The sequence below is a fragment of the Corapipo altera genome, unplaced genomic scaffold (assembly GCF_003945725.1).
Source record: "Corapipo altera isolate COAL_440 unplaced genomic scaffold, ASM394572v1 201, whole genome shotgun sequence".
NCBI classification, from domain to species: domain Eukaryota; kingdom Metazoa; phylum Chordata; class Aves; order Passeriformes; family Pipridae; genus Corapipo; species Corapipo altera.
The window spans coordinates 2,033,256-2,059,233 of NW_020884940.1; the positions used below are offsets into that span (position 1 = coordinate 2,033,256).

At 45.5% G+C, this 25,978-nt stretch overlaps 1 protein-coding gene across 1 annotated transcript in view; it reads left to right on the plus strand.

Annotated features, from left to right (window-relative positions):
• Positions 1–1,363: 1,363 nt before the first annotated feature.
• CLIC4 (chloride intracellular channel 4) overlaps positions 1,364–25,978 on the plus strand; it is a 29,389-nt gene continuing 4,774 nt past the window's right edge. Inside the window, exons 1-5 of the mRNA XM_027661394.1 lie at positions 1,364–1,481; positions 17,582–17,691; positions 23,078–23,203; positions 24,124–24,230; positions 25,442–25,623. Of these exons, the coding sequence (XP_027517195.1) occupies positions 1,410–1,481; positions 17,582–17,691; positions 23,078–23,203; positions 24,124–24,230; positions 25,442–25,623 (597 nt within the window). The 5' untranslated portion in view covers positions 1,364–1,409. The remainder of the gene's footprint in view (positions 1,482–17,581; positions 17,692–23,077; positions 23,204–24,123; positions 24,231–25,441; positions 25,624–25,978) is intronic.

The window sequence follows — 25,978 nt, forward strand, 5'->3', positions numbered from 1 at the left end:
CAGGAGCTGCAGGAATGGGAATGAAAAGGACTTTGTCACATTGGTGGCCCAGTCCTATCAGCTGCGGAGAGGGGCCGACAGCAGTTTTTCCTGCTCCAGATGAATTCAAGGGCATTCAAAGCTGATATTTGCGTAAAGACATCCGGTTATGCAGAACCGAGGGCAGCAAAACGCCCTGGAGAGTAGGAGGTTTTGTTATTACCAGCGAATCCTCGGTTGGTAACCATTCCATCCGGAGCCATTCCTGGCTGCAGGGATGGATTTGGGTACAAATTACAGGGAGGTTCATCCCAGCGCTGCGTCTCCAAGTCACCGCGGGCCACCTCGGGGGATCCCACAGCCCCGTCCTGCCCTGGGAACGGCTCTGCCCAGACGTTCAGGTGCAGCTGAGCTCAGACTATTAAAAACAGAGTCTGGGCTCCCGGAAAAGAAAAAAAAAAAGGAAGGACTGGGAGCGAGGGTGGAGGTGCCGGGGAATAAAAGCCGCTCTGTTCCCGCGGCCCAGGCTCCGCGAGGCGCGAAGCCGCATGGGGAAAATGTGATCCCAGGCCACGCTATTTTGGTGAAAAGACTGGGGGGGAGAAAAGAAAAAAAAGCTCAGTTTTGTTTCATCCCGATGTTTCACCCAGTTCTCCTGCACAGATTTTCTGTCCGGCTCCTCAGCCCCTGACCTTAAGAGTGAGGGAAAAACCAGGCTGGAAACTCTGTTGCCTCTTGGAATGGATTTTCCCCACAGCCAGGAAAGCAGCTGTTTGTGCTGCTCTGGCGTGGTGGGTCCATGAGTGGGGGAGTCTCTACATTTTACAGTTTTCCCTGAGGGGGAGGTGGCCTGAGGCGACGGTGGGGGGAGACACACACACACCCCGACCTCCTCCCCGGCGCGGGCAGCGGCACCGCCAGGGCCGCTCCCAGACGTGAGGTCATCGGGCACCGCCGGGGGCGTCCCGAGCTGACTGGGAGGTGTCCCCGCCGCCACGAGGGGGAACAGTGGGGACCCCACGTCCCAAAGAGGAACCCCCGGCCCTGAGGAAACTCTGGCCCGCCATGGCCGGCGGAGACCCCTCAGCGCTGCCCCCTCGGCGGGGCCACGCCCCTTCCAGACGACCACGCCCCTTTACAAGGAGGCCACGCCCCCTTTCAGGGAGGTCACGCCCCTTCAGCCCAGCCGGCCCAACTGCGCTCCCTTAGGGAGGCCCCGCCCCCTTAGGGAGGCCCCGCCCACCCTCGCGCGGCCCCGGCGGGCTCCGGGCGCGGGGCGGGGCCGCCCTCAGTCGCGCGCAGGGCGGGCGAGGGGAGCGGAGCGGTGTCGCTGTCCCGGCTGTGGCAGCAGCAGCAGCAGCGGCGGCGGCGGCGGCGGGCGAGGCGAAGGCGGGGCGGGGGCTGCAGGAGCGGCGGCGGAGGAGGAGGAGATGGCGCTCTCCGTGCCGGTCAACGGGTTGAAGGAGAGCGACAAGGAGCCCGTCATCGAGCTCTTCGTCAAGGTACGGCCAAGGGAAGGGAAGGAGCGGAGGGGAGGATGGGGGCGGTGGGGGTCCCGTGTGGGCGCCGGGCGCGCGCGCGCTCCGACCGTTGGGCTCCGCCGCCCCCCCCCCCCTCCCCTCACCCCTCCCCTCACCCCGCCGCTCTCCCGCCCGGGGCGCTCCGAGTCCCCTCACGGCTTTTTGGGGACCCTCCGAGGGCGCGGGGCTCCCCTGAGGTGCGGGGCGGCCGCTCACAAAAGCGGGGAGCGAGCGAGGGAGGGAAGGAGGGAAGGAGGGCGTGTGCCCGGCGCCGGGAGCGGGGTGCGGGAGCCGCGGCTGAGTCAGTGCGCGCAGATGGAGCGGGCGATAGCGCGGACCCGGCGAAAGGGGGGAGGAAAAAAAAAAAAAAAAAGTCACTCCGGGGAAAAAAAGTGTTGTGCGTTTTGCTGGGAGGTTCTTCGCCCGGCCCGTGCGTGGCAGGACCGCGGGCAGCGGAGGGGGAGCGACAACCTCAGCTCGCCACAAAAGCATCGCCCCCCGCGGGGTGGTCGCCCGGCTTTGTGTGCCCGGAACGCGGCGAAAAGGTGGCGAAAACACCGAGTTACTGCTCGCTCCCCGCCTAAGAAAGTCTACTTTTGTGTCGGAAACCGACCGCCAGTTTTTTTTATCCGAACCAGAAGAATGAGCATGTGTTGTACTGCCCTTATCTGGCAGAGATACCATATGGTATCTCCACATGTTTTGCATTCATTTGTTGCTGTATGATGCAATATTTTTACATCCTCCGGGGCTCCGGTGATGGAGCATCTTACTTTTGACTTCATATCAAAAGTGCACGGAGTAATTGGTGTTAATCTTCTCTTTTCTGTGCTTAAACGCCCTTTAATGAAAAGGCTCCGTAGAAAAGTATTTAAATTCTTCAGATGAAGTTTCTTTCTGTTGCAGTGAGAAAATCGGAGATCTCTTCATCTGAGATCTTGGGAATTGCTTTGTATGAAAGCCACGATGACAAACATGGAAATTTCCAGCAGATTAGGTAGAGCTTTGAAAATAAATTATTCAGTATAGATTTTATTTATGCTCTAAAAGCGTTGAATTTTTCCCCCTTTCATAGTTTTGAATCGTGTCAAGAGGCAGTAATGGGACCAAGGGAAAGCAGTGGAGGATTCTAGACCTGATTTTAGTCAGAATATTTAGGCTCTTAGTGTAGAGGTTAGAACTTACAACTCCATCAATTAAGTTGGAGATTACTTTGCATTATTTATAGCAGTACTTCTTTAATATAACATGCCAACTTATCTGTCCTAAAGTTTGCTGGCTGATTTTTTTCTTATTTTTAAACAACTTAGAGCAGTGATTGATGGCAGAAGGATTTGGGGGCAGGGGAAATAACCTTTGTGGGTGTGTTTAAAGAGAATATTTCGTGCATGAGGAGTGGCATGGAAGAAGTTGTAAAAATAGTTGTGAGAAAGATGTGTTCATTCTCATTTAATCTGAATTGGACCAATAATGGTTGTGACATTTTTCTGTCCCTCTCATTTCTTTATTGGAATGGGTTTAAGAAGGCTAAATTTGGGATTGTCACTGAGTTGTTTCTCCCTCAAGGAAACCTTTTCCCAGTGACTGCTGCACACTGTCTGCCTTTAGGATGAAGTTCAGGTTAAGAAAAGGATGTTCAGGTAAAGGTTATTTCCCTGTAAAACCCTTCAGAGGAAGAACAACCCCCCGCCCCAGCAGACAGACCAAAATAGTTGTTTCACCTGGGTGTTGTTGCCTGTCCCACTCCTTATTGAAGCTGTTAAGCATTATCAGGGTAGTGTTTTTGTAAAGCCTATAAAAGTCTTGTTTTCTGACTCATTTAGGTGGTCACCTCAGCAAATGCAAGCAGAATATGGTTATTGAATGGAATGTCTGTCTAGGGGAGCAGTAGATTTTGATTTAGTCTTTTTTTCCCCTGTAAATGGGGAGCTCGGTGTCTGCTGCAACGTAGAAAAAATAAATAAATCTGAATTTACCGAGTGTTTCCCGACGTAGCTGATCACCTCTCAGGCAGTGTCTGGGCTCTTGGTCCTCCCTGTGCACTGCTGGGCAGCGAAGCTCTTCAGGCAGAGGTAGTGGAAAGGCTTCTTGACCAAAATCGAGCTCTCTGCCAAACGCCCCGCGGCCCAAGGGCGGTAACTGCATGACCTGAGCACAAAGGATTGTAGCAGCCCAGACTGAGATGAAACAAAGGTACGGATTAAAGCTTGAGAAACAAACCTGTGAAGCAGGAGGGAAAGGGTTTGGCTCCGAGCCCAAGACGTTGGGTTTGAACCTCATTAAATTGTGATCAGTAACAAAATAGGACGGGCACAGCACGGGGAGGAGCACACACGTAGCTGGGTTTCAGTTGTGAATAACTACGTGGGGCTGTTTGTCACCAGCAACGAGATTTTTTTTTTTCCTCCAAAGACACTGTATCAATCTGCTGTTACTTGTATTTTCGTGATGGTAACTACCCTCAGAATCAGGGGGCTTAGGTAGGAAAATATGTTACAGCGCTGAAAGGGAGGTGATTGATCTGTTCCTTGGCCTCACAATGAGTAGTTTCAGCAGTTTTTCATTACAGAGCCGGTGGGCTGCCTGTGGTCTCTTTTAGACCAGCTGTAAATATTTTTCGAGTCTTTTCTCCTGAGAGCTGATTAGGAGAAACCAGTGATGTATCTGATTTCATTTAGTTTCCTTGTATGTCCCCATGTTTTATTCATGAGGGAGGCCCACTTCCATTGTCTAACAGGAATATTTTTCCCTGCCCTAGTGGCATTTCAGAGTAGTGAAGGCTGCATTGTGGTGAGTGTGCTCACAGAAACTTGAGCACTGTGATCTGAACACAGCTTGTGTGGGTCACTTGGAATAATAGCTGCAGTTTAGTCGATCATGTGTGGAATTTTATTGTAAATAAAAAGCGTGGTGGACCGACCTGGTCAAATAGAACAGGGAAGTCACAGGACAGAGTTACAAAACTCCTCGTGCAGCTCCTTCAGGGGAGTGTGCAGAGGACATGGGCTGGAGCTGCTGAGAGCCCAGCCCTTGGTGTTCTGGAGGGCAGTCAGGGCTTGCATCCTCTGGAACAGCGAGGTGAAGACACGCAGGGTCAGCGAGTTCAGTGTTAAAGGCAAAAAACAAGGCTCAACAAACAAGGATTTCACAGTCTACTGGCACGAGATGGGGCAGAGGAGATGTAGGTAACTGCTGAGGAAGGTGCTCTCCTCTCCCCTGGGTGATGTGTGTATACTTGCAAATTAATTAGACCTCGGATTTCTGGCAGCTTTCAAATATCATTGCGAAACTGGGCACCTGCTTTGAAAATCAGATAGTGTCTACTATTTGTTTACCTGTGAACTGTACTCTCAGGTGAAAAAAACCCCCTGCTATTTCACATTTCATAAATACCCCACTCTGAAACGCTCCCAGTGACTGTAAGAGAAGCTTGTCTACATTTTTGTATATCTGAATTCAACAGAGATTTGGCAGGTGAACTGTTTGTCTTCCGGGACCTGGGTCTGTTTTGTTCAGCTCAGGAAGGGGATGTGTGGATCCTGCATCTCCAGCAGCAGCTGGATGTGAGCTCAGGGCTGGGCTTTGCCTGGATTCAGGTCTGCCTTTGTCTCACTCTGCTCATTCCCTTACGTAAGCTCTGATGTGTCAGTCTGGAGCCCTATAGCTGCTCTATGGTGCTTTATAACAAACCATCCCATGATCTTGTTTGTCAGCAGGTTTCTTTCCCTTTTTTTCACCTACAGTGTAGCTGTAGAGTTGAAAGGCACATTGATACAAGGAAATAACAGGACTGGAGACATGCAACACTGCTTCTCAGAGATAGCCTTGGCAGGGTTGTTGCTTGATAATCTTATTAGATAAGTCTCCTCCTTACGTGGCAGATCATCCTTTGGAGGGTTTGATGCAATAACCTCAGCACCTGAGAACCTCCTCAGCCTGCCTTTGATTAGTGTCTGGTACAGGCAGCAAAGTGTCTCTTGTGAGCAAACACTGGGGTGTTGTAAAGGAGCCCTTTGTAAACTGAGGGGTAACCATCTTGTATCCTGTGCTCACTGGTCATAAATCAGCCCTTTTCCTTCTTTGGCCAGCAAACTGTATTCCTTTCAACTCTGCTTGGGGAAGTTCTCACAGCCACAAACATCCTTGGCTTTCTAATTGGATTCTGATTGCTCAGGCAGAAACTGGTGCTCTTGGTGCAGCACAGTTAAAAGTACAGAGGTGGTCTCAAGTGTAAATGTTAATTTTTTTGCAAAACATTGGTATGTAAGCTTAAAGCCTGATAGCAATCATTTCCAGAGGGATTACACAGATGAGTTAGCTTTCCTTCAGCCAGGAATTGCTTCTGGGCACACTGCAGCAGTAATGGTTGTATTCCCTGGGATCCATCCTCTCCTTTCCAATGATTAACATCTACACAGCTCTGATTGTCAAGAGAACTCGTGTTTTACTTTGCAGCTGAAATGAGTCTTAAACACTTAGTGCACTTTTCCTCCTTTTCCCCTCCAAGGAGTCTGAAAGCTGTCTGAGTTGCCAAATTCCAGCTCCTGGCCCTGGCTGTGGATCATCCTGGGCTGTACAGTCATGGGCAGTGGTGCTTGTGAGTCACTCACTCCGTGCTTCAGACAAGTGCTCTGTGCCACAGATGCATTCTTGGAACACAGATACTGCTATAAAAGACAAATCTGTCCTCAGTTTTCCCAGCTGGGATTTCTCAGGGTGTGTGTCGAAGCCTTGAAGGGGAAGGAAGAGCCTGTGTGTCAGAGCACTTGGGGTGGGACAAACTTCAGGGCCTGGGTGCTGTTTGGGGGATCTGAGCCCTGTCCTGGTGCTTTTGTGTGTCAGTGACTGGGGGTGTGAGCAGGGAGGAATCCACAGAGCAGGGGAGACCTCCCTGAGCACCAGCATTCTTGTGAGGATGTATGAAGAGAATGAGGCTCCTCCTAAAGAGAGCCTTGTCTGCAGGCAGAGAGAGATGATTGCTGAGGAGTAACAGGGGGATATGAGGAACACTTACATAAACTGGGTTCCACTGGTAGGAAGTGGGTGGGAGTTCTGGGACAGTATTAACATCCTAAGAAGTTAGTAATCATCACCCTCCCAGCCTGAAGTGACTCAGTGTCCCTGTCTGCTCCTTCCCTGGTTATCCTGACCTCATCTTGTGGATGGAAAGGGAGTTCTTGGTGTGAGCAGTAAGACTGTCTTCAGCTGGAATAGAGTGAGCAGGGAAGTGATTGGTTCTGGAGCTGGACTTGGGGATTTTTGAAGGCTGAGTTGTCCCTTACAGAAATCTGTGTTTGGAAGAATCTAATTTGGGAATTCCTTGAACTTCTAGCTAAACAGTAAGCTATGTACTCTGGGAAGTGACTTTTGGACTCTGAGGGTTGATTTTTAAAGGTCTTCATTGGCTAAAAGGGACAAGAAAAGCCCTGGACCGTTATTTTCTCACCAGTGTGTGTCCAGATTCTCTTTAAACGAGGCATTTATTGTGATGTGACAAACACGAGGCCTGCACACTTTTATAGCAGTGCCTACACCAATTCCAAGTTCTGGCTGGGCTGGACATACCACTTAAAAATCCACAAGAACTACTTTTAAGACTGGATAACTGTACTTGTCAGTCATTGGATTTGTTGCCTTTTCTTGGGAGTTGTTCTCTTTTTCCCTGTAACTGAGCAGTGGAATTCTCTAAAGCCTTAACTGGACAGCGTGGGAGAAAACAAGGTGGTTTTTGTTTGCCAGTGCAGACACTGAGTTTGTCTAGGACAACAAAATTTAATTAAGGTGGTGGTTGGTTGCAAATTGACGGTCCATGGAAAAATAATTTACATCTGTATTTGTCATCCATCTAATTTGATTTTTATCTTCAAAGTTCTTTGTAAATAACCCGTAACAAACAGCTTATTGTCCTAATCAGGTTTGGGTTTTTTTCCTCCATATTCTCCACTGTGGAATAATAGTTTCACTCTTAAAAGAGGTGCTAGGTGCTCGTTTGTGGTATGAAGTGTTTGTGCATATTTTAACAGAACACCCAAACCCAGAACGATTGTCTTCATGGGAGTTTAAACAGAGGTTTATTTAGAATATTTTTTCCCTAGAAGAAGATAACACTTAATTTTTTTAAACCTGTTTCGAGCAGTTGGAGTTTTTTAATTCCAGTCAAACACATTTGTGGCACAATCTGATTTTTAGGGCTCTGAATGCTGTGTTTGTTTATGCTGCAGTGAAAAACAAGCTAAACTCTATTAATTACAAATGTCTTTGTGTGCGAGTTCTCTGAGGGTTCAAACTTATTCCTTGTATTGTTGGCCAGACAAAGGGCAAGGAACTTACACGAGGAAAGGAAATGACTTCGTTCTGAACACTGAATGTCCATATTAGGTATAAACTAAATATAGGAGTGTAATCCAGGAGTGAAGTCATATCTGTATATTTTCATGGGAAGAGCTAATGGGATCAGTCAGAGCTACTGGAGCAGCTTCAGGCTCTTTTGGCTCTGTTGAAACATTACTATTTTGGCTGGAGTTTGCCGCCCTGTACTTTGGGGAGCTGCTTTGCTGAAATAAAGGAAATAGTTTTTTACGTGGTTTTATCTAAAAATAAAATCAAAGCAAAGCATCAGTACCTTTCTGTAGCCTTTCAGAGGGATGCATTAGCCACCCTGGTGAGACATGGTGTCCTGGAGCTTCAGGAGACAAGGCAAAATGTCCCGGAGGAGGGAGCTGGGATCCCATCTCCCAGGGGATGTGGAATTCGGGCAGGGAGGTGCCTTTCAGTCACCAAGTTTCACGTTGCTTGTGCTGTAGAGAGATCAAGCCTTCCTCAAACCCTTCGTCCTGCAGCTGCTCTAAAGCAAAAATTCCAACCCCAGTTTTGGTCTTTGATAACGTTTTTCCTTCCAGAGCTTCGGAAGGTGCTGTTAGCAGGGAACAGGCTCAACACTGCACTGATTTTTGAGGGATTTTGGAGACTTTGGGCAGGTTCTTTGTTCCCTGGTGCACTCCTCTGGGGTTGCTGTTTGCAGAGGGGTTTGGAGGCAGTTGTGGTTTCAGCTGTACTCCTGATTTTACCAGCAGTGGTGGCTTTTGGGCTGACATTTGGACTTGAAGCTCCTCTGGGCTCTCCTGCTCCTCTCTGCTCACCTTTGCTCTGTAAATTAGGTTATAAAATACCACAAACACAGTTCTTTGTTTTTCTGACCTGCAGAAGTGACACAAATTCAAAGGTTTATTTGAAAAACTCTTAAATGCCAAAGATACAAATTTTAATTGTCTTCTGAGCCCCAGTGACCATGTTTGCAGTTCTTTGCTATAATTTTGGTGCTTTGTTATTTGTGGTGGGGGGTAGATTTTGAAGTAGGTCTCTTGGGCTGTAGCCAAAGCACACACTGTGCTTCATTAACAAATTTAAGAAGTCTGGGGGGAGAGAGAGAGAATCATGGTCATATAAAATGCCCATTCCAGGGTTATGTACTGGATACCCAAAAACAAGTTTCAGGCATTATGAAAGAAACCCTTAGTGCTGTACAGTTAATTGTCTGTCTCCAGTTGCTGCTAGAATATGGCAAGAATGTGTCAAGCTGTTACACAGCAAATTTTAGTCAGTGTAGCCCTGTTGATCATTTAGAGATTTGTTACAACATGATCTCTCTGTTAAAGGAGCACCAGGCTTCTGCCACTGGGGAATAATTTAATTTTCTGTGCCAGGTCAGGAAGTGTCCTGTGTGTGTCTGTCCTCAATAATCCCAGGGTTTTATATTCATATCATTAAGCTCATTTCTGCACTGAAGAAGATGGTGGTTAGTATTTAATGCAGGTTTTGGTTCTGACTCTTTCTTCATCTGGTTCTCCCAAAGGATGAACACGGGATAATTTCTGTTCTCCAAAGGACTGGAAGTGCTTAATTAATTAATTTCTGCTGAGTTGTGAACTTACTTTAATACATCATGGAGATCCCACAGCTTTTCCCAAAAGCTTTTCAGTGAGAATTGGGTAGCAATGAACTCCCAAGAGTTGTAGGGAAGTGTGTGAGACAAGTCTGCTAATTATTTTGTCAGGAGCAGCATCACAGGGCTAAAAATACCATCATCCCAAAATGGCCAGTTGCTGTTCCAGTCAAATGCCTGACACAGTGGGGGCTTATCAGAAAGGTAATAACTTAAGAGGCTGCTTGAATGGGCTGATAAACATTCCTTTCCCTGGTGGAATTGCCAGATCTCAAGTAAATGCAGGGACTTCAGTTAATTTTTATTTTTTTTTTTAAGCTTGTTGAGTTTAAAGGAATTTCAGCTGATGTGGAACTTGGTGCACAAAGGTGATGGAGCTGCTGAGGGGACAGGGGTAACTCAGGTTGGTTTTCCCCAGGGTGGTGTTGATGTCAATCAGCTTATGGGAAATACAGACTAATTATCCTGGAGATTTTGTATTTTAGGGAATTCTAGGTATAAGCACTCATCTTCTGCTTTTTTTTCCCTATTTTTCCTGTTTTTCTTAAAACTCTGGCTCTTTGAGGTAACAGTGATGGCCTAAGCTGTTCAATATTGTAACTCTTCAAATTTGGGGGGGTGTGTGGAGGTTGTGATTTGAGAATTAAGGTCTAACTTGATATAGTGTTAACTTGATACAGTATTCCCTTTTAAAAGTCAAATTAAAGGGGTTACACTGATCAGTGTAGTTCATGATAAGACTGAGAGATACAGGTGCTGGAAGCTTCATTTGGAGCTCTCTGAGGGCAGCTGTGCAGTTTGGAAGGGAATGTTCCCTCTCTTCCTGAAAGCCATTTTCATGTTTTTAGATGGCACATAATGAGAGATTTGCTTCTTTTGTCACTTTTTTTTAATGAGAAAACTTACCTTTTTCCATAAAGATATTGAGGAAACACGTTGGAGTTCAGTTACAATGGCAGTGAGAGAACAAGATCACACAGCAGAGACACAGGAGTGGTGCTGTGGGTTCACCCACTGACAACACACCAGGAGCAAAGGTGATTTTGAAGTAACTGATATGAGGGGCCAAACTGCTGCCCTTTGAGGGGAGGGGAAAGGTGTTGGATGTTTTATTTAAAATCTTCTTAAGGTTGTGAAAGAATTACAGGAGTTAGCTTGCTTGTCAGAGACCTTAATAATGTGAATAATCTTCTTAATGGTTGCTTAAAGCTTATTTTACTCTCAGACTGAATCTTTAGTGACTTTTTAACTTACTTTAGCAGTAAATGTGTAGAATAGGTCCCAAAGTGCTTAAGAGAAGCTGTGCTGTGGTATCAGCTGGAACACTGAGGGAAAAACAGCCTGAAGCTGTCTGGAGACTTGCCTTTGCTCCTGTCTCTTTTGAAGAGGTTGACATGGAGCTTTCAATGTGCCACAGTTTTTTCTCTGTTAAGAAAAACTTTTAGAGGAGAGTTGGTTCCTAAACATGACAAATGTCAGCCCTCCATGAGCACTTGGAATGAGGGAGTATGTTGGATATTGAACAGCTCTGCCAGATGGGAACTCTAGTGGAAAGATGAGGTCAAGAAAAACAAACTCGAGGGGAAATATTTCAAATCTTCCTTATTCTGAGCTCTTCATGTGTGGATTTTTTCCTTTACCTTTACAAGGGGGTCCACACTCTTCAGCTGGGACCCAGGCCACAGCTCTGGGACACCTCTGCCCCTGTGGCTCGTGGCCTGGGGCATCCTGTTGGGCCAGGGCTGTGCAGTGGGTGGTTTCCAGGCCTTTTTCATTCACCTTTCACGTGCATGTGCTGATAGCAGCTCTCACTGGCTAATTATTAAAGCAAGAGGATGTTTTCACCACCTTTATGGAATGTTTGTTGCTGGAACACTCCTTGGTGTGTCTGGTGGGAGAAGAACAAACACACTGGCGGGAGTTGTCCAAGGTTGCTCTTGGGTTTGTGCTGGCAGGGCTGTCCTGCTGAGGTGTTTGGATAGCACAGAGCCCCAGACTGTGTTTACTTCCACTAATTTACGCTTATGATACCTTTAAATTGTCTGGTTTAATGTGGTTTTTCAGTGCTCTGGTTTACACTCACCAGGACAACTGAGTTAGAAAGGAAAATCCCACGGCTCAGGTTTCTGTTTGCAGGTTGAGGTTGGAGCCAGTGTTCCTGAGGACAACAAAAATGAGAGTTTTAAGTTCCTGCCTGTGCTGCTGCTACTGCCTGTAGTTTTCCAGTACCAGTAATGAAACATTTGATCTGTGTTACACCTGCCACAAAAGTCCTTCTGATACTCTGAATCTTTTGCAGGATGTGGTTTTGGGGTTGTGACCTTTCCTGGTTCTGTTTATGGGGCCAGGGAAGTTCTTTAAGCTGTCAGCAGTCTCAGCCCTGTTTGCTGTGCTGTGGGTGTGGAAGTGTCCCTTCCATGGTTGATGTGCCTGGTGGCACAAGGAACCTCTCAGAGGGAAAGGCTTTGCCATGGCAGTTGTGGCACCAGCTGTGCCCTGTCCTGGAGGGGCAGAGGGAAGGTGAGTGACAGGAGGAAGTGTGGGCTTGTCATCCCTCGGGATGAAGCTGGTTGGACTGGATTTAGTGGCATCTCCATTCAGGGCCTGAGTCTCCCTTGCTCCCTGACCTGTTCCTGCTGTGCAAACACAAACCAGCTCCCTCCTCAAACCACACACCTGAGAGGGTGAGCAGGGATTGAACACCGTGTGCTGCAGACCCTCCTGTGCTCCTGGTCTCTCCTCTCACTGCCTTGTCACCTGTTTTATTCTTGACTGATGCTTCATCAGTATTTGGGACAGTGGGACCCTCTCAGAGATGGTTTGGTTTGCAGGGGGAATGTTTGCACAGAGCTCATCCATCCCCTGCCTGAGCAGCTGGAACAGCAGCTCCCTAGGGAGGTGTTTGATTGCTGTGCCATCAAACACTGGCACATCCTTCCCTGGGTGTCACTCTTTACATCTTATCTGAAACCCCCTCAATGAGCAGCACAGAATCCTGTTTATTCAGCTTGGCAGAGCCTGCAAGGATTTGGGCAGACAGCACCAGCCCCTTTTCAGTATTTCATGTGTGGAACATCAAACCACTCCTTTCTGTCTTCTCTCTTCCTTTATCTCAGGAGTTTTGAATTGCTGCAGGTTTTTCACTTGAATCACTTTGTTACCTTAAACCATTTCCTCTCAAAACAGTAATCCTTATAGGATTATTATTAATTACTCAGTTTTTGAATGAGCTTACTGCTCATTAAACATGCAAGGCTGATTGTTATCTGCTGGTTTGAGGCCATGGGTTTGCATCACTCTGGTTTGCTCATGTAGTTTTCTCAGCAGGTTTTTTTTTATTATTATTGTTAAAACTGAGGCATATTTCAAGATTTTTGAGTTCTAAATTTGAATATCCCCTCTCATTTATTTGTCTGTTCCCCAATCTGTTTATCAGTGGAATATTATTCTTCTAGACTTTGCAGAGGGCAGATTTCTTACCTGGGGGAGTGGGGACTTCCTTGGTGGGGTAATCAAATTACTCCAGTAGTTGTCTCTGGTGAAAAGCATTCTATGAGATACATCTAAAATGGGTTTTTTTCCCCTCTTTTCATCCAAACTTTATGTTTTACCACTTCTTGTGTGACAGTTCTGGGAGAGATTCCCTTGATAGTTTTGGATAAATGAGGAAATGGTCTTGAAGTGCTCTGCCCTTTTGTTTTATTTTCCTTACATTGCTCTGTATGACATTGCTCACAGATGCACTTTGACTTTACTGTTGTTTCTGCAGTCACTTGATCCAGTTTGGGAAACTTTCAGAGGGTGCCTTTTTCCCCTGTTGCTCTTTGAAACAGTTTTCAGGCCCTTGAGACCGAAGATGTCTGAATTCTGGTTTGCTCTGGGGGCTCTCAGGTCTGTCCAGCACAATAAGGACTTTGTGTCCCTTTGTGTTTCTTTGCTTGTCTGTTTTTCCTGTCAGTCTTCCATAAACTCCAGCACCACCTTGGTAAAGTAAATCCAGGCAGGTTCTTGTGTTAGGAGGTTAATTTTTATGCAGCTGCAAAGACAAACATTTCACAATATAAAGGGATTTTTTTTCTTCACTCAGCTTGTTTAGCCACTTAAACAGATGTATTTTTAATTATACTCTCTAGAGGTTTGTTTTTTGGGTTGTTTTTTTTTTTTTGAAAAACAATCTCTTTTGAATGAAATCACTGCTCCAGGGGAAGAGAAAGGGAGGAGGTGACTTCCTGGGCTGGATCAGCTCAGCTCAGACTTCCAGACAGTGGGACAAGTAGATTTTTTCTGTTTTTTTTCCCTTTCCCAGTCTCTGGCACTCTTCCCTGGGCTGAGCTGCCTGGCATTGGGAGTTGCCAGTAGTTTTACTGTGGCTGTGATAAACCAGGGTGACGTCTCAGTGAGCAGACTGGTTTGTTTTACTGCCTTGTAACTCTCTCCTTCTTATTGGAACTTACTTTCTTATTTAGGTTTCCTCAAAAAGCAGCTTTGTTTGTTCATCATGTGACACTGGGGGGTGAGTGCCCTGCTGTGGTTTTGCTCAGCTCCTTCTGTGCCACATCTTACAATTAACAAGGTCAGGTTTGCACCCTTTTTGGAAGTTTTTTAATTCCAGGCAGCTTGTAGAGGGTAACACAGGAGGTAAAACACCCTGTTTGCTTCCTGTGGGGTGTGTGGCACTTTGTTCTGTCTGATCCCAATCCCTACTGGTGAAAACCTGGCAGAGAAACACAGATACAGGATGGAGTTGTTGAGTGTATATCCTTCAGAGGGCAATGGCAGAACTGAAAAATTAGCCTAATTGTGGCCAGGTTGGCATTGTTTAGTGATTGAGATTTTTAGACTGGTTTAAGAAAGAATTTGAAATAAAACCTCAAAGCTTCTCAGCATAGAACGAGTATAATTAACAGTAATTATAATGAGTCGAATTAACAATACTCTAGGCTGACATTAGTGTAAAGAAGTCAACATTTGAAATTTACTTTACTGTGATGGTGATGAGGATTAGACCCTGAAGATATCCTGGAATATTATGGCCTGGATTAAAAGACAAGGCAATGACAACTTTCTGCCTTTTAGTAGTGGGCTCAAGCACAATTGATTAACCCCCTGCACCACAAGCTGTGTAGAATTCCAGGATATTCCTGCAATACTGAAAGGTTTGGAGTTCACTGCCAGCACAGCTCTGTTCTAGTGGAGAAAATGAGAGTCTTGCAGAAACATCCCCAGACTGGTGAGCCCGTGGAGAGGATCCTGGGGGATCCTGAAGATCCCAGTGCTCTGTCCCAGCACGGAGCTGCTCTGGCTGAGGGGCTGCAGCAAACACAGGGCCTCTCAGGCAAACAGTTACAGAGCAGAATTCCTTGGCTCAAGAGCACTGGAGCCAAAAGTTTCTTGGCATTCTGAGTGCATTCCTTTTCCAGTATGTGCTCAGAATAACTTGGGGCTTTTTGGAGCAGAAGTGGGACAAACGTTTGACTGGAGACAGAGGCTGTGCTCGGTTCTGCTGCTCAGCTGCAGCTTTGAAAGTGCATCAGGTTTTGTTGGTGGCACTGGATGTTATTGGGCTGTAATCCTTTATTTCTGAGTCAAATCATCCACAAAGCCTGCCTTGCCTAAACAAAAGCAGATGCTCTTTGTTGTTTGTTAGTTTTGAATGTTAAACTTGCATTGGGAGAGAAGGAAAGTTTCAGGACAAGTTGGCTCTGCAGCATAAATGCATTTGACCTCTTTTGGTCCTCACTGGCCACTTTGACTTTGGCTGAGCAGGATGGACCTGAATGAAAGCCACAGCTCAGTGCTGTGCCTGAGTTTTTAAACACTTTTCCCTGCAGTTCAGTGATTTTAAAGTAGCTTTGCTTTGGGTTCCAGTGGGCCAAGTGAGGTAAAGCCCAGTGGGATGGGGGCACAGAGCCTGTGCTGTTACTGTGGTGTAACCTCAGGGACTTTGCTCTGAGTAGCTTGGTTGAAGTTCCCATAAAACTTGAAGATTGAGATAATTTCTCAATCAAAGAATTGTTTCTGCTTCAAAATCTGAATTAGCCTGGGCAGTACAAAATGTGTATTTTCCTTAGATGGGGTGAAGTGTTGTCTTTTTTTCAAAGGTGGATAAGATCTTACACGTGGAAAAAAAAAAAGGTAGATGAGTATAAATCTATAATTTACCTGTAGGAAATGTCTGTTTGGTGTAAACACAGCAATGTAACTGTGGTGGGAATTGCTGAAATGCACCCTGCTATCTGCAGGACAGCAGGGTGGTTAATTATTAACATCCATAAAACACAGCTGGTGGACATGGAGTGCAGAGAGTGAAGTCATTCCTCGTGGAAGTGTCTGCTGAGGTGGGAACACACAAACCCACGGAGCTGGAATCCTTACAACAGCCACACCTGCCTGTTGGGAGGGGTGGGCTGAGCCTGTGAGGAGCAGAGTAACCCAAGTGACTCTGTTTTATCCTTTCTGAGGTGCTTTTGGAATTTGTTCTCCTGAGCATGAGAAGTCTCATGGCAGCTTTTAAGACAATCATTAATCTGCTACAAGTTTTATGCTTTACTTTCCAAAGATAAAGGAGGCAATTAGTAATTTATGGCAGAAAGACAACTTCCTTTTTCTTTCAAGTCTTCATTAATGACACTGATAAAGGTTTGGAGGAAAACAGCTCTGTTTGTTTTCCACAACAAAGTATTGGGAAGGAGAGTCAGAGCTGACACTTGTGGAAATGAGTCCATAAGCTGCAAGAACATAAATGAACTTGAATCCTCATGTCCTGGTGTTTATTGACAACTATTAAAGTAGACTCAACCTCATCTGCAAAGGCACCACGAGTTTTAAAAAAAAATAAAATAAAAAGCTTTCTGTATTTAAGACAGTTTCATTGAAAAACTTAATGTTTTCCTGGTCTTTGAAAATCCTGCTGTTGCTCTTAATTTACAAAGTCTTTCTTCATTCTCCCCACTGTGATGATGAAAGAATTGGCCAGGTTTTGAGAGCTGTGCTCATTAAAATTACTCTTGGAAGGACTCTAATAACAATAAGCAAAATCCACTGAAACTCATCTGATATAAAGTACATGGTAAGATCTGACATATGTGGCTGCTTTAACTGCTGAGCCAGTTTTCAGAGGATTGAATTTTATAACAAGATTCAAGGTTTCCAGTGCCTGATTCCTGCCCACTGCACACTCAGATTTTCCAGCTCAGCAATACATCCCTCCTTTCAGAGCAATCATGAGATCCATGCCATCACTGCCTGCCCTGGGGGGCTACTGCTGCTGTCTAATGGACCTTTGTTGTGGCAGGACAAAGACTTAGTGATGAATTGTCTATAAAAAAATGGGTTTGGAATATTACTTAATTGTCAGTGAAGTCTCTATGTACTCACAGTTATGTCTTTCCTCCCAACACCTGCAGTACAATAAAGGTTCTCAGTTCCTGGGTGCAGTTGGCTCCCTGGGGCACTGCACAGGGACTGACAGGAGCAGGGAACTGGAAGAGGACTCCAGTGAGTTAGCAATGCCTTGGAGAAGAAGGAAAAAAGGATAATAAAGAGCAAAGAACAATATTGGTGTTGGGAAACTGCCATCAAAAGGTGTGGCTGCTCAGAGGAAGATGTTCAGCTGCCAGGGCAGTTGGATCATCTTCAGTGAGAGAGAGCTTGTGTTGACTGAAATATTGTTGGGGCACATTTCATGAGGACATGACAATAAATGGGTTACTTGGCTTCATAAAAGTGCAAATTTCAGTTGCTGTTTGGTTTGCCTTTAACTAAAACCCTTCAGTAACTGTGAGCACGTGGAGATGGCCCCGTTCTACCCCCTGATCCATGTGTTCTACCCCCTGATCCATGTGTTCTACCCCCTGATCCCTGTGTGTCCCACCCCTGATCCCTGTGTGTCCCACCCCTGATCCATGTGTCCTACCCCTGATCCATGTGTTCTACCCCCTGATCCCTGTGTCCCACCCCTGATCCCTGTGTGTCCTACCCCTGATCCATGTGTGTCCTACCCCTGATCCCTGTGTGTCCCACCCCTGATCCCTGTGTGTCCCACCCCTGATCCCTGTGTGTCCCACCCCTGATCCCTGTGTGTCCTACCCCTGATCCCTGTGTGTCCCACCCCTGACCTGTGCTGTGTTCTCTCCTGCAGGCTGGCAGTGATGGGGAAAGCATAGGAAACTGCCCTTTTTCCCAGAGGCTGTTCATGATCCTTTGGCTGAAGGGAGTGGTGTTCAGTGTCACAACAGTCGACCTGAAGAGGTAAGAAATACTTGATTTATCAGGCAATGCAGTGCACTTGGTGTAACAAAGCTTTGAGGGGCTGATTCTCTGCAATTAAAAAGAAAAATCTGTCCTCAAATACTGCTTGAAATGGTGCATTCATTGGTGGTTATTGATAAGTGTCTGTAGCCAAAAAGAAGGGGTCTGGTAAATCCTCTTCAATTTGTCCAATGATAGTCCTGGAAAACTTAACATGAATATTATAACTTATATAAATTTTATAACTGAATATTGAATCTTTACTAATTTCACATCAAGTGAAAATTGCTGTTTTGATCAGATCTCCAGTGCTTACTGGATAACTGTCCCAAATAATGTGCACCCTCCTCCTTTCCTTCAAGACTTTAAGATAATTTTGCTTATTTTGCAATAATAATAATAATAATGAGAACAACAGGAAAATATCTGCCCAGGAGGTAAATACAAGTGAAATGAGTAGGAACAAAATGTGGAATATTCTGCCTCTGTGCAGTGCTGTGTGTCACTTAAAAAGCAGCTTCTCCACTTAGAAAACGAATCCTTTAATGGGTAAGAAAGGTGAGAAGTGAATCCAGGAGTCTTAATTTCCTAAAGTTGGGTGTTCTGTGTTTTTTTTTTTTAAAGTGGCAATGCTAAATTCAGCAGAGGCTTTTGTGTTTGCTTTTGGTGTGAGGTAATGTTTTCCCAGCACTAATGTAATACAATGTTGGTCACCGAGCTACAGACAGAGGGGGGAGGCTGCCAGTGCTTCCAACCCTGATTGTCAGGAATAAAGCCAATGGAAATAACACCCTGGTCTCCTCTGAACCCAACATATAAGGCAGAAATCACCCTGCTGGACTTAACCTCTTAATTTTTATTTTTTTTTTTTTAAAGGAGGGGGTTTGTTTGGTTTTAAAAAAAAAAATAAAAATCACTGGAGTTGCTGCTTCAGGGCTGGCAAGGGGTGTTAAAGACTTCCATGTGTGGTGGGGCTGAGGCAGGAGGAGAAAGCAGCTTTTGTGGGGCTGTGTGAGCATCTGTAGCTGCTCAAAGACCTTTTCTGGCCTCTGCAAATCTTGTTGCTGCCAGCACCACAAAGCCACTGGAGCACATCTCCCAGCTGGGGCCTGGGGAAACCTCAGCAGCAGAACTGTCTGTAGGTTTGGGCTTCCTTTACTTTTAATGATGGGGTTATTTAACTTACTGCAGTTATTGGGGTGGGGGAGATGAGAGGAAGGTGGAAAGATATATTTTAGGCTTGGAAGCGTTTTTACTGCTGAACCAGTCAGAGATATCATTAAAATGCCAAATATGCCTGATAAATTGGCTTTACTTGTGTCCCTTTGGCAACTTTGAGTTAATTGGTTGGGGGAATGGGGTGTAAGAGTAACTTGTAGCATAGAAATTGGTTGCAGATGTTTAAAGCTGACCTTCCTTACACAAGGAGAGCTTTCTTTCAGGTTTGGGTTTGGGGTTTTTTAAATACTGGGGAGGAGAAAACACAAAATAAGTGCAAAATTAAGGAAGTGCAGAGGAATAGGTCAAATAAAAACTGCCCTTTTGTTGTGCACTGGAGGGATCTTCTGGTAAAGGAAACAAAGGACCACTGAAGCTAATTGACATTTTTAATAGATGTTGATACAAACTTAATTACTTTTAGACTTCAGTAAATACAACTTCAACATTCTGGATTGACCAATATCCAGTTGAAGAATAGTAGAATGTCAAATCCAGCTACCTGCTCAATAGGAAATGTTTGGTACCAGATGGGATTGCTTTCCCTTGTCATTACCAGAGTGATAACAGGTGTTAGATGTTGCCTTAATACTTCTAATATTGTCACAAGAAACTGCTTTTCAAGCACATTATTAATTCAATTATCTTCTCTGCTTTTCGTTCCTGCTAAAAACTCCTGTTGAAGAGCACAGCAGTAATTGCTTTAAGCATCTAAATTTATTTTCTTAACCAAAAAAAAAAAAAAGGCTTTACTTGCAAACCATGTCTCTGCCTCAGAACATCATTTGTGCCCAGCAGCAAGGCCAGCTCTGTCTGTGTGTGAGGCTTAAAAGGTCAGGGTTGGGTACAAAAGTTCACCAGTGGGGAACTCAGGACACTGGAAAAACTGAGCCTGGCTTGGCTGACTCTGTGGTGGGTGTTTTTCCCCTCCAGTAGTTGCACTGCCCATCACACTGTGCCAACAAAAGAACCTTTTGCAGTTCTTACTTCTGCTCTTGACACACACACAAATATGCACATGGGCAAAGCAAGTGGCACATCCCACCCTTCCCAGGGAACTGTGCATCTCTTGCTTCTGTTTGGGCAGACAGAGGCTTTATTCTTCCCCTCCTCAGCAGCATTTCAGAGCTCTGACTTGTTCTGGGGGCCAGAGCAGAGCTGCAGCACAGAAACCATTTGTGGGGCTTGGACCAACACCCCGGGCCAGTTGCCTTCAGCTGAGATGTGAAATCCTGTTTTAAACATCTCCCTTGGGTGCTTTCACAGTTATGTTGACAGACAAAGTTTAAATAACAACATTAGGAAATATTAAAAGGTGAATCCAGCCTGAGCTGTGGGAAAACTGCTGTGGAACTGGGCACAGGGGGGTTATTGCTGATTTCCCCCCCACTCCTTGCAGTACATGTGTCATTTATAAATCACTGCAGCACACACTACATTTGGGGGCTGGATTTTGTCTGATCTCCAAGAAATGATCTGCATGCTAATTGCCATTCTGGTTTGTGGCAAAGCCAGGAAATGTTTATACCTGGTGTTAAAGAACCTGCCCACTTAATTAGGCAGTGACAGCCAGATCCTTAATTATGTGGCCCTGCCTCCAAAAACCCTGGTAAAGTTTGGGGCAGGTACAAACCATCATGGAATTGTTTGGAGAGGTTATTCAAGGTGTTTTGTTTTGTTTTTTGTTTTCTGGTTTTTTTAATTTTAGTTTGGCTTTTTTCTTTTTAAGCTCTCCAGTTTTATCTCTGAAGTAAAACTTCACTGTAGTATTTTTGATTGCCTTCTTGTCTGACTGTTAAGGGAATTTGTACTCTCAGCCTTTTGAGGATATTCCTGTGTACTGGTGGTGGTCTAAAGGCTGTGGCTGCTCTGTGGTAAACCAGGGTTTGTTTGTGATCTCCTGGCAAGGGAAGCAAACTGGAAGTTAAACCCTGTGTGTTGTTTGGGCCTTGGCTGGGGGATGTAAATCTCTGCTTTCTTTTTCTTCAAAGATACAGGTGGTCTGGCTGGATTAATAAATTGCTCTGGGGTCCCTGAGGTGCACTCTGGTTCTTTGGAACACTTTTTTTTGGTTAGTTCCTCAGACCAGTCTGCTTCTGAACTAAAGCCTTGCCTTTGATAGTATTGTTGCAAATCCGGTGGTCTTGCCTGTGTTTGTTTTTAAAATAACATTCCTTTTGAGGAATTTTATCTCTCTAACATGCAAAATTGGAAGTGAGCCACGAGGACTTCCTGTAATTGTTGGGAGTTACAAAGCTGTATTTAAATGAAGTGTTAAGCTACTTAAAGCATTAACCAATGACAGACTTTAAATCCTAAAAGTGAGAGAGTGATGGCAACTGTTAGTGAGAAATAACTTCTCTGAAGGTTAAAAATTGAAAATAGTTGAATTCCTGTATTAATAAGACTTCTGTCACCTGGCTTAATGCAGTGTCTATAATATTCTAAAGTATGAAAATCAGTTTTGTCATTCAGTCCCACATGTAGTGCCAGGTAAGTACACTTTGGCACTGGGAAAGGATCAGCAGTGGGCAGGACATGAAATTCTGCCAGGGGATCTTCCTTTTGTGAGAAATGGCAAACCATGTTTCTACAGGATGGACTTGTAAACTGGGCTTAGTTTACAGAGTCCCCCTGAAAGCCCTGCTTCCTGTGCTGCCCTCCAGGGCTGTGTGGGGATGTTCCTGATGTGCTTTCCCTGCCCAGCACAGCCAGGAGGGTTTCCTGAACTGCAGATCCAGTTCCTGGAAATCCAGTGCCTGGTGCTGGGGACGTGGCCACGTCGTGCAAGGCACAGACCCAGTCCAAGGGTTATGCTCCAGTTTGCATTGGTTCAAACAGTAACCAAGGGGCAGCTTTATCTTGGCATCCTCTCTGCTGGGGCACTGCTGGTTGGTGGTGCTGGGGCAGCAGGAGGGGGTGGTCGGGCTGCTCTGCCCAGCCTGGCAAATGTCACTGCAGCTGTGGCTCAACCTGTGAGTGTCAGGTTGGGTGTCAGCCACAGGGGTGGTGCAGGGACTGGGAACTGCAGCCTGTCCTCTGAAACGTGGACGTGGAGAACTCCAGATTGTGTCCTCTGAGCACTGTCCTGGGGTTGGAGTCAGTGCCTTCACCAGGGGAGGGTCGAGTGGTGCTGCTGCACAAGTGCCAGGCAGTTCTCAGTTCTGTTTCTGCTGCCACTGGTGTGGGACCAACTAATGCCCAGGTGATTTACTGGGGAAATCAGCTGCAGCTCCTTGGATGGTGCTTTGGATTTTATGGCTTGTGATGGATCCACAGCTCATTATTGATTTCAGCTTTGAATCTGACTCTGCTGACAGGGCAGAGGGGAGAGCTGGGCATGAAGGGTAAGTTGGGTGTTTTGGGGTGACAGGGACACAAAAGCTTTAAAGAAATGCCTGTGGAGCTGGATGGGCCTTGTCACTGCAGCATCAAGGCACAGCCAGAGGAGAGAGAAGCCAATTGCTTATAAAATAGGGTGGCTCAGCTGGATAGGGATTACTGAGCAAGGAGCTGGAGTGAACAGTGAGATGTGCTGCCAAAACTGACATAAAAGTTAGAAATGTGCATTTTATCTTGCTGCTGTTTCTCTTGTGTCTACTCACACTGATGTCCAGGATTCCTCTCCCAGGTGTGCTGCTCTTATTTGTAAATAGTTCTTTTACTGGATGAAACCTTCAGCATAATTTTAAACGTGATGTTTAAGCATCTGTCAGTTTGTCTAAACCAGATTCCCTGGGGACGTGATAAATGGTTTATACACACTGCTCTGTATCAGAGTTGCTCATTTCCAGAGCAGGTCTGTGTGAAGGGGGGAGGATTATCACTGAGCACAGATTATGCTATATATAAACTGTTCTGCAGAGCTTGGGAAAGAGAGAGTGTGTTTGTGTGTGTGTATATATATCCCCCTGCTAGTCAACATTGTATTGATTTGAGAATAAACACAGCCAGAGGTAGGAGGAAGCAGTTGGCTTTAAGTGTTTTAAATTGTTATGAAGTATATTCAAAATGCTAATCAGGTTGTAAGCTCACTTTTTAAAAAGAAAACTGGTGATATCTTTTTAAAGCTGAAAGGATGTGAAAAGCTCAGACAGTGCTTTTGTGGTTGTGGCAGTGGAATGGATGCCCCCTCCTCACTCTGCTATTGGTTTGTATTTCACCCTAGAAAACCAGCAGACCTTCAAAATTTGGCTCCAGGCACTCACCCCCCCTTCATCACATACAATGGGGAAGTGAGAACAGATGTGAATAAGATTGAAGAGTTCCTTGAAGATGTTTTGGCTCCACCCAAGTAAGTGTTAAAATGGTGATTTGTCCCCTTAGATAAACACTGTTCTCACAGGGGTTTCCTGCACCAACGATGATGTTCTTCAGCATCAATAAACTGAAGAGAAGACATGGAAAATAATTTGGAGTTCTTGCTTGTCACACCTTCTCCTCTCCAACTCCCTCATCTTTATATTAAGAACTGTTTTTGTCTTAAAGGTTATTTTTAAATTGTCCTCTGTGGAGTCCTGTCATCCTTCCTGCAGTCCCAAACTCAGTGACTCCCTCTTGGTGCCAGGCACAGGCTGTTCTGGTGGGGTGTCCAAACCATGCAGGTGAAGATGAGTCTGCTCTGCAAAACTTAGTCCTGACCTGTAATAAACTGCAGTGGGGAGCTGCTGTGATGTGTTCAGGCTTTCCCCAAACTGTTGGCTTTCTTCTCCTCAGCTGGCAGGCAAAGGCAAAATCCAGACACTGCCTTTAACAGACTGTTTTGTCTTTTTAGTGTGGCAAGACTTCACTTTTTTGTTAAAAGATTTGGAATCCACAATATGCTGGAACAGCTGATATTAATTTAAATGGAAAAAGACATCTGTTTGGGGGTTTTTTTGGTGTGTACAGGAAACACACAAGTGTATTTTATTATTTACCTGCTTGATCCCTGACTATGAACTGTTTGTTATCTGCTTGAAGCAAATGCCTGATTCAGAAAGCAGGGATACACTTTAGTGATTTTATGAAAAGTGATTTAAAAGTGGGTTTTAAAATCTTAAGTTAAATGGAAGTGTGTGATATTACATTTCAAAAGCAACTCTGGAAATGGATAAACTGGTAAATCTACATTATGTAGATATTTTTAAAAAGGGCCATTTTGTGCTAGTTCATGTATATGATGATCATCATTATGCTAAATGTGCTGTAGATCTACTCCTTTCTGCTTTCCAGATACCTGAAACTTTCACCAAAGCATCCAGAATCAAACACTGCTGGGATGGATATATTTGCCAAATTTTCTGCATTTATCAAAAACTCTAGACCAGAAGCTAATGAAGGTGGGTCACCTGGGGGGGCAGTGCCCGGGCACACGTGGTTTCACTGACCTGTGCTTTTCAGAGCAGCTTTGCTGTGAAGTGTCTCACTGACAAACTGATGGACCCTTGGGAGAGTCTCAGGAATTCAATCTGTGGTTTAATGTCAGAGACAAAGATTTCAACACTTTGAGAGAGAACTTCAGTTCGTGTTCACTCAAGAATTTCAGCAGGGTGTGCAGGGTTTGTCAGTACCCCTGGTACTGGATATTTACAACCAGTCCAAACTCTGGAATGAAGTACAAACATTTTAACATCCAGAACCAAATTTTATGCAGTGTTTGTGTCATTCCCCAGTGCCTGAGTTTCTGTGCATCTGTTGCACTTGATTATTTGCCCTCTGCAGGACTGAGGGCTCTCATTCAGAGTTCTGAGCTGAGCTTAGTCCCTGTTGCTTTCTTTAAAGCATTAAGACCTTTGTGTGTGTGGAGGGAAAACAGTTGATGTAACACAGAGATCAATAAGTGATAAAGAGTTCACAGCTGGACCTTCAAATAGTTTAGCACAAATCTTTCATCCTCAGTGTGCTTTGAGGGAAAACCAAAGCCAGGGGACCAGGAGGCCTTTTGTGCTGCATTTCAAAAGGGGAGATGCAAAATATTTGTAAACAGCTGAGAAACAACTGAGGATTTTGTGGGGTGTGCTGCCCTCTGCTGATGCATTCCCAAAACCTGCTGTATTCCAGAAACCTCCCGGGTGCTCTGTGTTTGGTCGTGGCTCTTTGCTGAGCATGTGACGTTAAACAGATTATGTTTAAATGTATACAAACCCCAGCATAGCTTAATTCCAATTCTAATTCTTAATTCTAAGCCAGTTAGGCACGGTCTTAACAAACTGACATAAGCCACTTTTTAAACCAAAAATAAACCCTTGTGGACAGTCTTAGTGTGTTTTAAATTAGTGTAAACTCATGTATTAACCAGCTTTTAAATAACCTGCATGTGTGGGATATTTAAAGGGGTTCTGGTTCTGTTCCAGTGTTACTGGTGACCATAAAGCCAGATCCAGCAGTGCTGCTGCCACAAAAATTGCACAGGGGTTACAAATCCTTCAGTGTACAGGCTGTTCTGGGGAGCACATTGATGAGGGGTTCATCAGATCTGTGGCTGGTATCAATATTATAATTGAGGATTTGCTTTGTTCTTAAAAAAAACACCTTGAAACTCCCTCTGCAGCCTTAGAACGTGGCCTCTTGAAAACTCTCCAGAAACTGGACGAGTACCTGAACTCCCCCCTGCCCGACGAGATCGATGAGAACAGCATGGAGGACGTGGCCGTGTCCACGCGCAAGTTCCTGGACGGCAACGAGATGACGTTGGCAGACTGCAACCTGCTGCCCAAGCTGCACATCGTCAAGGTAGAGCCTTGGGGGGCTGGGAGAGCGAAGGACAAAAGGCTGATGGCCTGGGACATTCTAGAGCCCAGTAATCCCAGTTGGGGGACATTCTAGAGCCCAGTAACCCCAACTGTGGGACATTCCAGAGCCCAGCTAATTCCAGCTGTGTGGGACATTCCAGAGCCCAGCTAATCCCAATTGTGGGACATTTTAGAGCCCAGCTAATCCTAATTGTGTGGGACATTCTAGAGCCCAGCTAATCCCAATTGTGGGACATTCTAGAGCCCAACTAATCCCAATTGTGGGACATTCTAGAGCCCAGCTAATTTCAGGTCTGTGGGACATTCCAGAGCCCAGCTAATTCCAGCTGTGTGGG